Source organism: Phascolarctos cinereus, unplaced genomic scaffold (genome assembly GCF_003287225.1).
Source record: "Phascolarctos cinereus isolate Bilbo 61053 unplaced genomic scaffold, phaCin_HiC Scaffold_5;HRSCAF=322, whole genome shotgun sequence".
Taxonomy (NCBI): Eukaryota; Metazoa; Chordata; class Mammalia; order Diprotodontia; family Phascolarctidae; genus Phascolarctos; species Phascolarctos cinereus.
In genome coordinates, this window is record NW_027555958.1 from 118,245,670 (window position 1) to 118,261,352 (window position 15,683).

The 15,683-nt window shown below is 39.6% G+C and overlaps 1 protein-coding gene and 2 long non-coding RNA genes across 3 annotated transcripts in view; 2 read left to right on the plus strand and 1 right to left on the minus strand.

The window, feature by feature from the left end:
* The window catches only part of LOC144457544 (uncharacterized), a 46,652-nt gene continuing 30,969 nt past the window's right edge, over nt 1-15,683 (minus strand). Inside the window, exon 2 of the long non-coding RNA XR_013486929.1 lies at nt 1-3,408. This is a non-coding gene — a long non-coding RNA (uncharacterized LOC144457544). The remainder of the gene's footprint in view (nt 3,409-15,683) is intronic.
* IFNGR1 (interferon gamma receptor 1) overlaps nt 1,696-15,683 on the plus strand; it is a 26,826-nt gene continuing 12,838 nt past the window's right edge. Inside the window, exons 1-3 of the mRNA XM_020987160.2 lie at nt 1,696-1,810; nt 10,708-10,822; nt 11,502-11,668. Of these exons, the coding sequence (XP_020842819.1) occupies nt 1,696-1,810; nt 10,708-10,822; nt 11,502-11,668 (397 nt within the window). The remainder of the gene's footprint in view (nt 1,811-10,707; nt 10,823-11,501; nt 11,669-15,683) is intronic.
* LOC110208930 (uncharacterized) lies at nt 11,675-15,174 on the plus strand. Its single transcript, XR_002324703.2, has 2 exons — nt 11,675-12,624; nt 12,863-15,174. It is a non-coding gene; the product is annotated as an uncharacterized LOC110208930 (long non-coding RNA).

Here is a 15,683-nt window from a genome sequence, read left to right on the forward strand (position 1 = left end):
TTTCAACCGACACTTTGACACTTCTATTTTATTGTATTTACAATCTATTCACTTAAGAAATTCCTTTCTCATATCATGGTTAAGCATTTGGAGACCATAATTTTGGCTGACATAGGCATCCTGAGCCAGGAAGGGAAGGGGGCGTGACAAGGAATTGCTCTGAACACATAAAAATCTTGTGTGTCCCTCCTTGGGTTCATCGCCTTATGATGAGCTCCCATGCCTCTGTCTATATGCACGTTCCACAAGCTTTGAGAGAAATAAACACTCATAGTGCAGCCTAATTCCGTTTGTCTAAGAACAACTCAGCAAAGGATGACACCTTTATACAGCCTGCTTTGTATGTATCTGTTCAGAACGTTGATTCCTCCATTAGAGTATAAGCTCTCTGAAGACAGGCACTATCTTTTGCTTCTTTCTGTATTTCGAGAGCTTAGCACGACACCTGGTACATAGTAGGCACTTAATAAATGTTGATTCTTATCCTATATATAAATGCTTTCCAAACCTTAATGTGTTATATAAAAAAAACACTAGCTATTATTATTAATCTATGTAGATCACTTTGCAAACCTTAAAAGACTATATAAACAGGAACTATTAGTGTGTTTAGTCCTGTGCCTGGCATACAGTAGGCCCTTAATAGATGTTTGCCGATTATCATATGTATCAATCACTTTGCAAACCTTAAAGCACATATAAATGCTATTTTTATGTAATCGCTTTGCAAACCTCAGTTATAGAACCAGCTAGCTTATTATCCTATATAGATCGCTTTGCAAACCTGCTCTGCCCAAAAGATACAAATATAAATCCTCTGGCAAACCTTAAATCTGTATGTACGGACTAGCTATCATTATTTTGCATATGCTGCCTGTTGTCTGAGATAAATAAACTCCACTGGGCTTTCCGTCAATCTTGAATTATAGGAAACTGAGGCTGAGACGGTGCCTACTATTCCTCAACACCTAGGTAGCTCTGGCACAAGCCGACCTGCCTGGCAAGTCTGCCCAGGAATCTGCTTTCTCGGTGCGGCGGCCCGAGACTCTAGCCCCAGGAAGACTCAGAAGAACGCCTTCAGTGCCTGCGGTTTAGGTGTGATGAAGACACCGCTAAGAAAGGCTGGGGCGAGGCGACAAGTGCGGAGATAAGAGGAAAGGGGCGGGGCCAAGCAAAGACCGAGGTCTTTCTCACGTGGTTAACCGCGTAAGGGCGACGACCAAGTCGGAGAAGAGGGCTGGGTTCAGGCTGAGGTGGGGGCGGTCGGAATCACGGTTGCTGCCGCGGCCGCCACGCCCACTGGAGGAGGCGGGGCCGGGGGCGGAGACGTTTCACTAGGGACCGCAGTTACCGGAGGAGGAGGAGGAGGAGGAGGAGGAGGAGAGGGAGGGGGAGGAGGAGAGGGAGGGAGAGGAGGAGGGGGAGCAGGAGGAGGAGGGGAACAGGGAGGGGGAGGAGGTCGGATCAGATGGCCCACTCCATTCCTCCCCACGCCCGCCTTCTCAGGGACACCAATCCGCAAGGGACAGGAAGTGACGTGTGCGAGGCCTCGTGGGCTGGGGTTGGTGGTTTGCATTGTAGAGCTCAGTCGGGGAAACCCATTCCCGCCGCGGTTAGCGCCCTCCTCTGGGAACCAGCCGGCGCAGGGGCGCAACCGAGACCCAGACTGGGTCCAGCAGGGAGGGGAGAGGAGGGATGAGTCCCGGGCTGCCCCGGGCCTCCGGGGTAGACCTCCGCCTCCTTCTCCTCTTTGTCTTTATCTATTGGAGCTGGGCTGAGACCCCGACCCTGGAACCCGCCGCGTCCATAGGTAGGGGTCTTGGGGTTGGCCGTTGGGTGTGGCCGAGCGGGCGGGGCGGTGTCCGGCTGTCTCCCCAGGGGGCTGGGGAAACCGCCTCCGCTCTTCGTTCCTAATCTACCCTTGGCATCTAGGGATCCCTTCTTGGAGACTGGAATTTCCCAGCTCTTTGGCTACGAGTCACACCATCTCACTTTGTGGCTTCTGTGTCCCTGTGGGAGAAAGTAGTAAGGGGCAGGAGGGGGAGGGAGAGAAAGAGAGTGGGGCCAGGGTAGACCCCGCCTGACAGCGAAAACGGCCCCGGACCCCGTTGAGGAAGTCATTTGCCTCCCATTTTTGTTTATAGGTCCCAACCTACGCCCTGTCCACACACACCCCTAAACCCTACACACACACACACATATCCATCCCCCCGCTAGATTTTGTACGGTATCCTTTTGGAGGGGAGGTCTTGGGAAGGTTTTTCTGTTACAAGTTGCACTGTTACAACTTACACTGGAATTTCTTTTAAAGTGGAGGACAGTTTAACCAGTCTGCCCAGAAATGGCCAAAAGGAAGCCCTGAGTGTTTTTCCTTTCTTTAGTCAGTAAGGATTATCATTAATTGTAGTGGATGCTTTTACCCATGGAAATTATCGGTGCCCTCGACCCTTTTTTACTAACGCACTTAAGTTGTAGTGTGTATGTGTGTATTGGAATCTTTGGAGTCATTAGGCGTCTTCACCCTTTCAATTGTACGTACTTCACTGGAAGATTTGAGTACTGTGACAAAAAGGTTTTTTCTTATTTTTCTCAAGTATACGTTTATAATTTTCTGAAGTTATGGATTCTGATTTGTTGCATTGCGTTGTTTCGCATTGTTACAGCTTACAGCTATTTTCTTGGAGAATGGATGCTTCAGATTTTTTGATTGATTATTGTACAGTCTTGATTACGAGAAGTTAAGAATGGGATTGACTCTCCAAACTAGTGAAAGCTCTAACATCTTCCTCCTTTGACAAGTCAGAAGTTTTTCTCTTGTGTCTCCTCTTTCTTTTCCGTTCTGTGCTGTGATTTCCATCATCACTTTTACTTTTCCAAAATGTGAGACTTGGGAACTAGAGATGAAATTGTTATAATCATTTGAAAGGTGATTAGTTTACCTTTAAAGCTAAAAGTCTTCAGATGGAGGGAGGAGTAGGAAATATTGTGCTTTTAGGTAAAAAGTATTCTGAGGAGCCAAGAATCCTTGTGATTTTTCTTGGGGTATTTTGGAGGCTTTTAGATGGACTTTGGTTGATTTGTTCTCTCATTCTTACCAGTGGTAGGGGAATGGAGAAAGCTTTTGGGAGGATCCGGTTGTTCGTGAACTTCATAGTCCTGCCACTAGTGAAGGAGGAAGTGCCTGGGCGAGTGCAAAGAATATTGAACTTAAACTCAGAGCACTCAAGTACAAATTCTGCCTCTGCCACTTACTACCTTTGAGACTTTATCCAAGCCGTTTATTTAATCCGTCTGGGCCTCGTTATCATCAGTAAAAGGAGGAGATTAGACTAGATAATTTCCAAGGTCCTTTCCAGCTGGAAATCTGTGATCCTGGATAGCAATCGTGAAGGAAGGAAACTTGTTGAACTGTAGGGAGATATGAAAGACTGTGTTAGAATGTAGTCTGTTGGATTAGCTTGGTGGAAAGAACTGATTTTATATTTAGTTAAGAGGGCAGCACATTCCTGTGCAAATAATTATTCAGTAAATGTTTATTGGGTAGTCAGAGTGATTTGAGTTTAAGGCATAGTCCTTAAGAAAGAAGTCTAGCCCATATGCCCTAAGATATCTTTCAGGGTCTCAGTGATCAAAATTTACATGCCTTTGGGCAGAGGATCAGTAGGTAAGGGTATTATACCCTATGTGGACAAAGGGAGAAGAGGGGAGGGGAGAGGAGAGATTGGTTAATCAAATAAGGAAAATTATTTCTTAGGTGCTGTTTGATGTGCAAAACTAACACATCAGTCAAGAAAGAGTGGTAGTAAGCCTACTATGTGCTATGCTACTGTGTGTCCCTAGAACTCTGATAAATGCTGGGGATACAAAGAAAAAGTGAAAAAACAGCACCTGACCTCAAGGAGTTTACATTTTAATATGGAAGACAAGCATTACATAAATGTATTTTATATGTTTACATAAAATGTACGATCTCTATGGTGATAATAAGAAAAACAATAAATATATATTTGGAGCAGCTAGCTGGTACCACTGGTGGATGGTGAACCAGGTTTGGAGTCAGGAGGACCTAAGTTTGTATGTGGCCTGTGCCTTACTAGCTGTGTGACCCTGGATAAGTCACTTAACCAGTTCCTTATCTATAAAATGAGCTGAAGGAAATGGCAGACCATTCCAGTATCTTTGCCAAGAAAACTCCAAATAGGGTCACAGAGTTGGACGTGACTGAAACAACTGAACAACAAGCTAGAAAGAGATAATAAAGCCCCAACTGGGAGTAGTGGCTGTGAGTGGATAGAAGGAGGACCTATATGTGAAATGTTGTATTTAGAAAATTCCCATCTAATAAATATTTATTAACCTGCTTCTGTGTGCCAGCTACTGAATTAAACAGTGGGGATACAGTTGATCAGATGAAAGACAGTCTCTTCTCTCAAGGATTTTCCAATCTATTGGAAAGAGACAACACGCAGAAGTGAACAAGTCGCAGACTGGTGGAAAATGGGAATGATGAGATGAGAAGAGGGAGCTTGTGCAGCAAATAGCCTATTCTTAGTACATTCCACACAAAAATACTCAACAGAATAGTGGGAGGGAGTGCTAGGGAAGACTGAAAGAGGAAAGGAAGTGATTTGGAAGAGCAGCTGGGGTGAGACATAAGGAATTGCATTGCCTTAAGGTACTGAAGGCCCAGTTGAAATTAAATAACAGATTTATAGTGGATCCATTTAGCATAGTTCCTTTTTGGAAGTTAGGGTGTCCACCTTTGTGGAATATTTCACGTAATGTCAGATTTTTTTAGACATAATTGATTAGCTTTGGTGATTTTTTAAAATCTTTTAAAATTTTTTGATGATTGCTTTTAGAGGAGGGTAAAGATGGGGAAAATCTAGGCAATATGAAAAATAAAGATCAATAAAATCTATTTTAAGAAAGAATTTGAGTTTTTTAATAAGGAAGTGGCATTCTTATGAAACATGGCAAGATCAAGGGTATGACTATCTCTTTAGCTGAGATGAAGTGGAGGTGTGGTTGTGTTTTGTGTACTATTGGCACCTAGTGGCTCTATTCCTAATTTGTAACTCTACTGTAGGTAGCACCCAGAGAGTCAAATATTATTTCCTCTATTCTATGACTCATTCATTAGACCCATATTTATTATACTAGCCTTCTTTTCCCCCCCATAGCTCTGTGAGCTTATCTCCTTTTGTCTATAGCACATTCTTCTGCCCTGGAAGATATCTTAAGTTTGCTTTCAAAAATTTTTCTTTGGGTTCCACTTCCGGGAGCCAAGATGGCGGAGTGAAAAGGTAGTTGTTCTCACTCTCCCCTATCAACCTTTGAAAACCCAGAAAATATCACCCCAGAAAAAAAAAAAACCCTGGAACACCTGAACTGGAAGAAAGACAAGGAGCAGCAGTGCAGTAAACAGGTCTCCCAGTGCCTCAGCAAAAACAAGGGGCCCCAGGCCGATAAGTACCCTGCAGCATTCATCTGAAAGGAGGTGAAGAAAACAACCTAAAGGCTTCCTAAAGCCCTGACCTTGCTGATTCCAACCCAACACCAGGTGAGCTGTAGGAGCCCTGAAGCCCCCAATTGTGAAGAGATCCTGAAGCCCAGGTGGTAGAGCAGGCAAACACCAACACCTGGACCTCCGAGTGCCTCAGTGAGGGCAGGGGGAACCGGTGGAAACAAGCTCAGAAAACCACCAGGAGTCTTGGCAATCCACTGCAAAGGAATCTCCTGGTGCATTAGCAGAAAGGAGGGAGACAGCACTGCAGGGGGCCCCAGGCAGATAAACATCCTGCAGCAGCCATCTAAAAGGAGCAGAAGAAAGCTAAAGGAAAGGAAAAGCAGACAAGCTAGAATTGCCTGAAAGTTCCAGCCTTGCTGATTCCAGCCCAATACAAGGTAAGCTGCCAGAAACCTACAGCCTCCAATTCCCAGCATAAGAGGCCCCAGAACGCAAAGCCAGTGACCAAGACCTAGGCTCCCAACACAAGAAGCTTGGGTCAGTACCCTCTGTGCCCCAGCAGGAGAGCTCAATCTCTTTAAAGGCCAGGGAATAAAGAAACACCATGAGTAAAAAGAAACGTACCATAGATTCATATTATGAGAAGAGTGAAGATCAAGACAGAAATTCTGAAGAGGACAACATTGTCAACAAACCACATCTGCAACAACAAAGGGAATATGAACTGGTCTGAAGCCCAAAAAGCCTTCTTAGAAGAGCTCAAGAAGGATTTTAATAGTCAAATGAGAGAGGTAAAAGAGTCCTTCAAAAATAATTGGCCAGTTGGAAAAAAAATACACTGAAGAAAACAAGTCCCTAAAAAACACAATTGGCCAATTGAAGAAGGAAGGACAAAAACTAACAGAAGAGTACACTGAAGAAAACAAGTCCCTAAAAAACACAATTGGCCAGTTGAAGAAGGAAGTACAAAATCTAACAGAAGAGTATGCTGAAGGAAACAAGTCCCTAAAAAAAACAATTGGCCAGTTGAAGAAGGAAGTACAAAAACTAACAGAAGAAAACAATCTGTTAAAAACTAGAATTGGACAAATGGAAACTAATGTCTCTATAAGAGAGCAAGACTCAGTCAAACAGAAACAAAAAAATGAAAAAATCGATGAAAATGTAAAATACCTCATCAGTAAAACAACCGACCTGGAAAATCTACTCAGGAGAGACAATTTAAAAATTACTGGACTACCTGAAAATCATGATGAAAAAAAGAGCCTGGACAGTATCTATCAGGAAATCATACACGAAAACTGCCCAGAAGTCCTAGAACCAGAAGGGAAAATAACCATAGAAAGAATCCACCGATCACCACCTGAAAGAGATCCCAAATTGACAACGCCAAGAAAAATAGCAAAATTCCAAAATTACCAGATGAAAGAGAAGGTGCTGCAAGCTGCCAGAAAGAAAGAATTTAAATATCATGGAGCCACAGTCAGGATTACACAGGACCTTGCAGCTTCTACTTTAAAAGACCGCAGGGCATGGAACATGATATTCCGTAAGGCAAAGGAGCTTGGAATGCAGCCAAGGATCAATTACCCAGAAAAAATGAGCATCATTTTTCAAGGGAGGAGGTGGATATTCAAAGAAACAGGAGACTTCCAAACTTTCCTGATAAAAAGACCAGAGCTCAACAAAAAATTTGATCTTCAAGTACAGGACTCAAGAAGGACTTAAAAAGGTAAATGGGACAGAAGGATACAATATGTTGTTAATAAGGGGGGGGGTGTTTAAACCCCTACAAGGGAATATGAGACTTGCAACCCTTGAGAACTGTATTGTTATTACACCTAGTTAAAGGAGTATGCATAAAGAGGGTGGATATTAGTTGACTTTGATGTAATGATAATAATGGGAGTTTGGTTTGGCAGTTGATATTTTCTTGGCTACTTTATTTGGTAATAAAGAGGTGAGTGATTTTTTTTTCCTCAAGCCTTTCTTATCTTTTCATCAGAGTATCTTAAGAATTGATCTCTCTAGGGATAGATAGCCCTCTAGGTAGTCTTGATTACTTCAGCTACTTTTCCAGCTTTTCATTGTAATAACATTTCTCTGTAATAAAGCATAATATGTAAAATGCTTAATAGAAACTAGAATTTGATGGCTAAGCTAGAGTATGGGTGAATAATACTAAGGGGATAGAGTGTTTCAAGGGATGGAGTAGGAAGTGCAACATTTAAACATAGAAGTGATGTAATTCAAGGATGGAAGGAGTGTACTAGTAAGTTGTGGAATTAGGGAAGATTACCTGTAATTGTAGTAATAATAATTGCTCACTTTTATATGCACTTCACATCTATGATTTTGAGATTTTCACATCTCTTAGAGAGCACTGTTGGTCCTACTTCATAGATAATGGAACTGTATTTCAGAGAGATTAAGTGACTTGCCTAGGATTGCACAGCTTAGTGAGTATCAGAGGTTGGATTTGAACACAGGTCTTCCTGAATCCACGTCCAGTATTTTATTCACTAATTCAACAAGAGGTAAAACCTTATTTGAGACTTGAAGGAATCTAAAGTTTCTAAGGGGTAAATGTGAGGGAGCATATTGTAGATATGTTAGACTATACAAAATTATGATGATAGGAAATGTAATTTGAGTTCAGGAAAAAACAAGCAGGTCACTTTGACTAGCCTATAAAGTATAAAGAGAAAACTGTAAAATATGTCAGGAATGATTGTGATTGACTTGAATCAGAATTGTTAGCTATATGTAACTTAGATTTCTGATCACTGAAATGTGACCCCTCCCTTAAATTTTTTTTGCAGATAAACCACAGCAGCCACTTTTTTCCCCACACCCTGAATGTTGTTACTCATCATAAAACCTTTGTGGTTAATAGATGAAGCTTAATGTGTCTTTTTTTGATAAAATTGTTCTCTTTTCCATTTCATTGTTTTAACTTCTAAAAATATCTCATTTAATTTCTATAGTGTATTTAGCATTTATGTACACATATTCAGTAACTCAGAATGTGCTTTTGAATAAGATTTACATGTACCCAGCCTTAGCACCTTCCTCCATATGCAGTCTCCCCCGTTTCAATGCCATCTGAGAGATTACAGCTTCACCCTCCCATTACCTGCCTTAGAGTAATGCACATTGGTCACAGTTCGCTACAGCTAGCCACCTCCATCTGCCTAACCGTGTTTCTCCTTTCTGACATGCTCCTTCCCTTTCACCATTGCTCTAGGAATAGTGCTTACCATTGCTTCTGGAAAGAACACGTCAATCAGTTACCCTTTTGACTCCACCTACCATCTTCCTTGGCCATGATTCCCCCACATATATTGTCTCCCCTTATTAGAATTAAACTTCTTGAGGTCAAGATTTTCTTTTTGTTCCCAGCACTTAGTGAAGTGTTCATTTAATAATATTTTTCATTTATTCAAGCTTCTTTTACTCATCCTAAAACCTGCATAGACATAAATTGAACCCAGAAAAAGAAATGGTTCATATCTCTGCCTCAGCCTGCGTAAACACATACAGATTATGGACAAAACACAAAAATTTGAGCAACAAAGAAAATAGATGAGATAGAATCAGTGGGTCTTGTTAGAAAGAATAAGATAGCCAAAAGAGCTGCATGGGGCAGAACTAAAACTAGGAAGATTATTTGCTTTCTAATTTACTGTAAGGTATCTTCTTCAAGAACCAAAGATCGTAGTATCATAGTAAGTGACTTATGTAAGGTTACAATAAATAGGTAGTATAGTAGCATGACTAGAACCAGAAGCCAAGACTCAGAATTCCCAGTCCATTTTTTCTACCAGTCCAAGATGGAGGGCACCAACAACTAATAAGGGGCCTCATAAAGTTTAAGTGGTATAAGGATTTACATGAATTGATGCTGCGTAAAGTGAGCAGAACCAGGAGAACATTATACCCAGTAAAAGTAACACTGTGTGATGATCAGCTATGATTAACTTAGCCCTTCTCAGCTGTACACAGAGATCTGAGATAGTTCTAAAAGACTTATGATGAAAATGCTATCCACATGTGGAGAAAGAACTATGGATTCTGAATGCAGATCGAAGCATGTTATTGTCACTTTTTTGTTTATCTTGTAGCTTTTCCCTTTAGTTCTTTTTCTCCTTTCATAGCATGACTTGTGGAAATCTGTTTCCATAATTGGTTTAGAGCTTATCCATCTTCAGATCTTGCAGAATTTGTTAGTTGACTAAGTGGAGAGACAAGGGACCTGAGAAAACTTCTTGCCTGTACTAATGAGATCTTGTCCCATACAAGTTAATATGTACGACATTATTAAAATATAAACTAAAATCATAAAATGGAAAGGACCTTAGGAATAATTTAGAACAGTTTCATAATTTTACAGATGAAGAATGTCAGTTCTTCTCCTGAATAATAATCCTTCAAATATTTGGAGGCCAAAACCATATTCCCTTAAAGTCTTCTAGGGTTGTTTACCCTGGAATTTCTGGAACTAATTCTCCTATGTTACAGTTTTGAGTTCCCTTATCATCCTGAAAAATCTAATAAAGCATCCTGGTCACTTTTATCTAGATGGGCATATACCATTTTATCATTATCCCTTCTGAAATGTAGTGCCCTAGATCGTTCCAGATGTGGTCTAGCCAAAGCAGGTTACATCAGCTCCTCATTCTTAGACTCTATACTTCTATTAATTACTTTAATTTATGGCTGCCATGGCCCAATGTTGACCCCTTTTTGAGCTTATAGTTTGAGTCATGTTCATATGAGCTGCTCTCTAGCCATACGCCGAAGATTGTAAATAATGGGTAACAAAATGATTTTAGGAATAGTATTTAGTGAATTTTCAACATCTCCATTTCCTCATCTGTAAAAGGACAGCTAGCTATATGACCTCTTACATTTCTTCCAGCCCTAAATATATGATCTCTTGATTCTGCTGGTTTCATTATGTATTGCTTCATATACTAAAAATATCTTATTGATGTATGACTTCTGCATTTAATTAGTTCAGATTGTCACCAGGCTCGTGATTATAAATCATCATGTGGAATTAAGAATTATCCTTCCATGATGACCTCAGATATAATATAAATGAGAATTATTTTATACAGATTAAGAACAAAATATAAAATTTTCTAAAGTTGTTACTGTCTACTATGTTTATTTTGCTAATTATTGTGTTAGTTTCTTAAAATTTACATTTAAAATATCTGAATCTCTTACAGTATCTACACCAACTAATGTTGAAATAACATCTTACAATTTGAATCCTCAAGTATCTTGGAATTACCAGAGAACATCTCAGACTCCTACTTTCACTGTGGAGTTAAAGGACTATAAGTAAGTGTTACTGTTTTGTTTGTTTTTGTAAATGCAGCCATCCAGGGATCCTTTTGTTTTGTTAAACATTTCCCAATTACATTTGAACGTGGCTGTGGAGTTTTGCCTGGGCCAGAAATTGAACACCTCTGTTATAAGCCACTCTCTCAGACTCTTTAAGTCACAGAGTAGAGGCCAGTCTGCATTACTAGAGGTAGTTCTTTAGCAGAAGCTCCTATACCACTCCATTCCCTGTGTTTTTCCCAGGATTATCTAGAGGATCTACAGCCTTTCCTGTTAATGTAGCCACCTCAAGTTTGCAGCCCCTCAATAGGTGTACAGCCCTGGGCTCTCCTCTGACCCTTTGCTGCCTTTCCCCACCCCTCAGAAACCCTCCTCATAAACCCATTTACTATTTATAATATTGTGCTCACTGCCTCCCACCAATCCTGTTTCACCTAAAATTTTCTTCATGGAAATTAATTAATGATGTTGGGGAACATATTTTTGTATTATATATGGGTATTAGAAGTACATATAGTTGTGTCTTTGGTTAGATATTATCTTAGACTTTCATTAGGTTTAATGAAATTAAATTTTTAGTGCTTTTAAGCTCTTCCCTTTTTGAGGTTGTCTCTTTTAATACTATTATTTGGATGTGTTTATACCCTATCACAAGTTGCCTTCTTTTCCTTTTCAGAGAAGGGAAGTGGAATGAAGTGTGCACCAATATTTCCAATCTCTTTTGTAACATATTTGACCATGTTAAAAGGCCATTGAGTTATTACTGGGCCAGAGTTAAAGCTACCATTGGACAAAAAGAATCTTCCTATGTGGAATCTAAATTATTTTTTATGTATCAGCATGGTGAGTAATGTGTGAAAAGATAAAATTTCTTGACATTCAAGATTTTCAAGTGTTTTTATTTTTATGAATGAATAAAAAAGCATTGGTTAAGCACTTGCCATGTGTCAGTCAGTGTGCTAAGTGATGAAGATTCAAATGTGAAAATAAAGACCTCCTCTAGTCTGAAAGAGTTTACATGAGACATCAACACAATGAGAAATAGTGGTCAGAAAGGGTATTTTGGAAAAGGATAATGAGTAGAGCCATAGGACATTTGATAGACATGTCCTTTCCATAAAGGGTAATAGAGATTTTTGATTGCTATTCAGAGCTAGGGTTGGAAGGTAGTGGGGAAAGGGTGTGCACAAGATGGTATAGAGTAGCAGTGGCAGAAGAGCAGCAGCTTTTTGTTCTGGGTCGCACTAGTTGTGGAGAACTGTCACCAGTCAGGAGTACAGGTCCCCCTGGTGGAAGCTGACGATCTGGGTCACAGGTATGGAAGCATGGCATGAAGATTGCTTGATAGAAGTAGTATTTAAATATGTAGGCAATGCTTTTCTGATTACCAGTAAGTTTAAAAACATTTCGAGAATGCCCCAACATTTGGATGGCTTAAAATAAAGGATTAGGATAAGCCTAGGGGCTTATCAGTCTATGATTTCTAATTTGCACACTCTCAGTAACCATGTATGCATTATAGATACATTTATTCATCAAGCAGTGTCTCATTGTTATACATTCCATTCTCCATCCCTTATGGTCTTTTACTTCTAGGGGGACCTGCTGTTACAGACTAACGAGAACCAATCTTACTTTTAACACGATAATTAGAAAGTCTGTATATCCGAATTGAAATATTCTTAGGTTTTGGTTGATGTTTAGTTTCCTTCTTTATTCCCTACATGTCCAGGCTCTCCTTCCCTCCCGCTCCAAATAAAAATAGCTTCTAAAGCTCTGAGGGAAAACAGCTTCACCAGGTTAGTACAGGTACCTTCTTAGAAGAATCTTCTCCATATTGAGAGGAGGTGGAATGGGGTGGGGAGGGGAGAGAAGTGAACAGGGTGAGTTCACTACGTACTGATTGACAGCCAAACAAGTTACGTTATAGTTGATTTAATATGTTGTTAATAAATAACTCAATTTATATAGCATGTTAAGGTGCTTAAAGTTCTTTGCTCAAAACAGCCCAGTGATACTGTTTGCCCCATTTTATAGATTGGGAAACATGAAGATTAGGGAGGCTAAGAGTGACTCATCTAGTAAGTATTACTGCCTCTCACTCCTAAATCTGTCACTTCACTGTTATACCAGATTTTTGAAGGCTGATTTAGATTCTTCTCATCTTTGATGGCAGCAGAGTCCAAATTAGTTTCAATTATTTGTAGCCTCCACAGTTAGTATACCAAAAGTAAGTTTCCAACCGAGCCCTTTATGAAATTGAACTATTTCTTGACTGCAAGTTAGAAAAACATAGTCTAAAATGGGGCTTTCATACCATTCTCCCAGCCCTACCTTATCTACCCCCAGAGAATAAGGAAACAACTAAAAACAACGAAGTTCCAAAGTCTTGCCTTTTAAAGTAACTTCAGTTTGGGTGTTCACCCTCCTCGCTGTGGCATTAGCCATACACATGTTGAATACATAGGTACAGTCAGGCAGTTACCTATGTAGATATTCCTTCAAAAAGATCAGTGGGTATGTCTCATTCTGCGCCCTAAATCTTATCCCTTTCTTTAACGGATAGCATGTTTTATCAAAAATTGGTTGATATCTGGTATGATATTGGTTGACAGAGTACATATGTTAGTGGGTGGGAATGAATGATCGAAAAAAATTGCCAAGTACTTACTATGTGCAAAGAAATTTCTGCTGCTAATCAAATGATAGTATCTCTAAAGAGGAAGAAATATCATTTCCTCTTTTTTTGTCTCTTTGAGGTTTTTTGATATGTTTTGTATTTACCTTAAGTGCATTTATAAATTACACTCACTGGATAAGAGGGCTCTTATAGCAAAATAAATAAAATCGGTTAAGTGAAACTAATAAAACAGTAACCCTATCTGAAAGTTAATACATTTCACATCTGCATTAGTCCCACCTCCCTATTTATTTAGACAAGTGAAACCATTTTTTCTTCCCATTCCCCACCTCATTGAAAAGAAAAAGAAAAAAATTATTTTAACAAACATAGTTCTCAACATTTGCATGTTTAGCTTTTGAGACGTGAAACAATCGTGTGATTTAATTAGTAATCTCATTTTCGCTTTTGTGTTGGTAGTCAGCCACATTCATGGTTATATGCAGTAGAGAAAAAAAAAGTGAAAGGCAAGATGCATGCAAGTTTGTGGAGCTAGGAGCTTCGTTGGTCTCGTTCATCCAAGAGCATTCCCTGTTTTCTAGGAACATTACCCCTGTGAAATTTGAGAATTGACTACATGTGTATTTAAACAAAACAAATTCTCCTAATGTCTGTACACAAAAATATGTATGTTTCATTCTGTACCCTAAATCCTATCCCTTTCTGTAACGGAGAGCATGTTTTATCATTGGTTGATATCTGGTATGATATTGGTTGATTATCTGGTATGGTCATTTTACTGGTCATATACTTACAGCTTTCAGGGATGTTTGTTATTGTGTAACTTCTCCTGGTTCTGTTTGTTTTATTTTGTTCTTTATCTGTTTATGAAAGTCCTCAAAATTTTTCATTTTTATAATGTTGATGTGATAGTATAAATTCTGCTCACTTCCCTTTGGTTTTGTTCATAAAAATCTTTCCATGTCTTTTGAAATCATCTATTTGCTCATTTCTTAAAGCAAAATCATACTTTATCACATCCATATACCACAATATGATTTGTTTTTTGATCTAACAATTTGCATTTGTTTTTAAGCTTTTTATGTCCTAAGATATGATCAGTTTTTATACACATACTCAGTTATAAAATATGTATACTTCTTTTTCATTTCAGTAATTGCCAGAAGTCTATCATATTTTTAATTTATCTAAAATTCTGTTCAAGTCCTTTATTTCTTAGAGGTTTTTGTTGTTGTTGTTGTTGTTGTTACATTTATCTAGTCCTACTTGGGATAATTTGAGGTACCCGCCATTATTATAGTTTTATTGTCTATTTCTCCTTTCATTTAATTTTTCTTTTATTTGTAAGTTATGTCATTGGTTGTTTATATGTTAAGTGTTGAAACACTGTCAAATTGTTCAACATCAGAAATAGATACAGTTTTTAATCCATAAAAGTGACATTTTGGGGCCTCCTGAAACTCCAAAATATCATTTCTTTGGATAAAAACCATATGTATATCTAATTTTGAACTATGTGGCAGTGCTAAGGACTTTAGTGAGAACTTTATTTTCTTAGTCTTCAGAAACTATGGCTGGCAATTGACAGATTACATTCCCAAATGGGTTGTTCCCCTATATTCTTTGCTGTCACAAAAGAAGAGAAGACTCCAAATAAGCTTTCAGAAACTTGGCAAAATAGCAAGAGTGCTGGACTTGAGAGTCAAAAGAGACTTTAGAGGGCAGCTAGGCGGTACAGTGGATAGAGCACCGGCCCTGAATTCAAGAGGACCTGAGTTCAAATGCAGCCTCAGACACCTAACCCTTAACTAGCTGTGTGACCCTGGGCAAGTCACTTAACCCCATTGCCTAGCCAAAACAAACAAACAAAAGAGACTTAGGGATTGGTGTTAAACTGCTTTTCCTGGGGCTTTGAGGATTACCTGCCCATCAGTAGTAGTTGGTTGTTGGGTGGTGGGAATGGTGGGCTCCTTCTCTACAGAGATTCTCATTGGACAAGAAGTAGTACTGGTGTGGGTTGCACTGCAATTCTTAGGGCTCTTGGACTTTGAATCCTGGTCTACTGGAATTTGAGGGAAGAAGGTGGTAGAGATCATCTGATCTACCTGACCTATGTCATCTCCTATCTTTTACAATACCTTGCTGCTTCTGCTAGACTAGCTGGCCTGTCCCATTGGTGACAGTTGGTCAGCAACTGGTAGACAGAGTAGTCCTCTT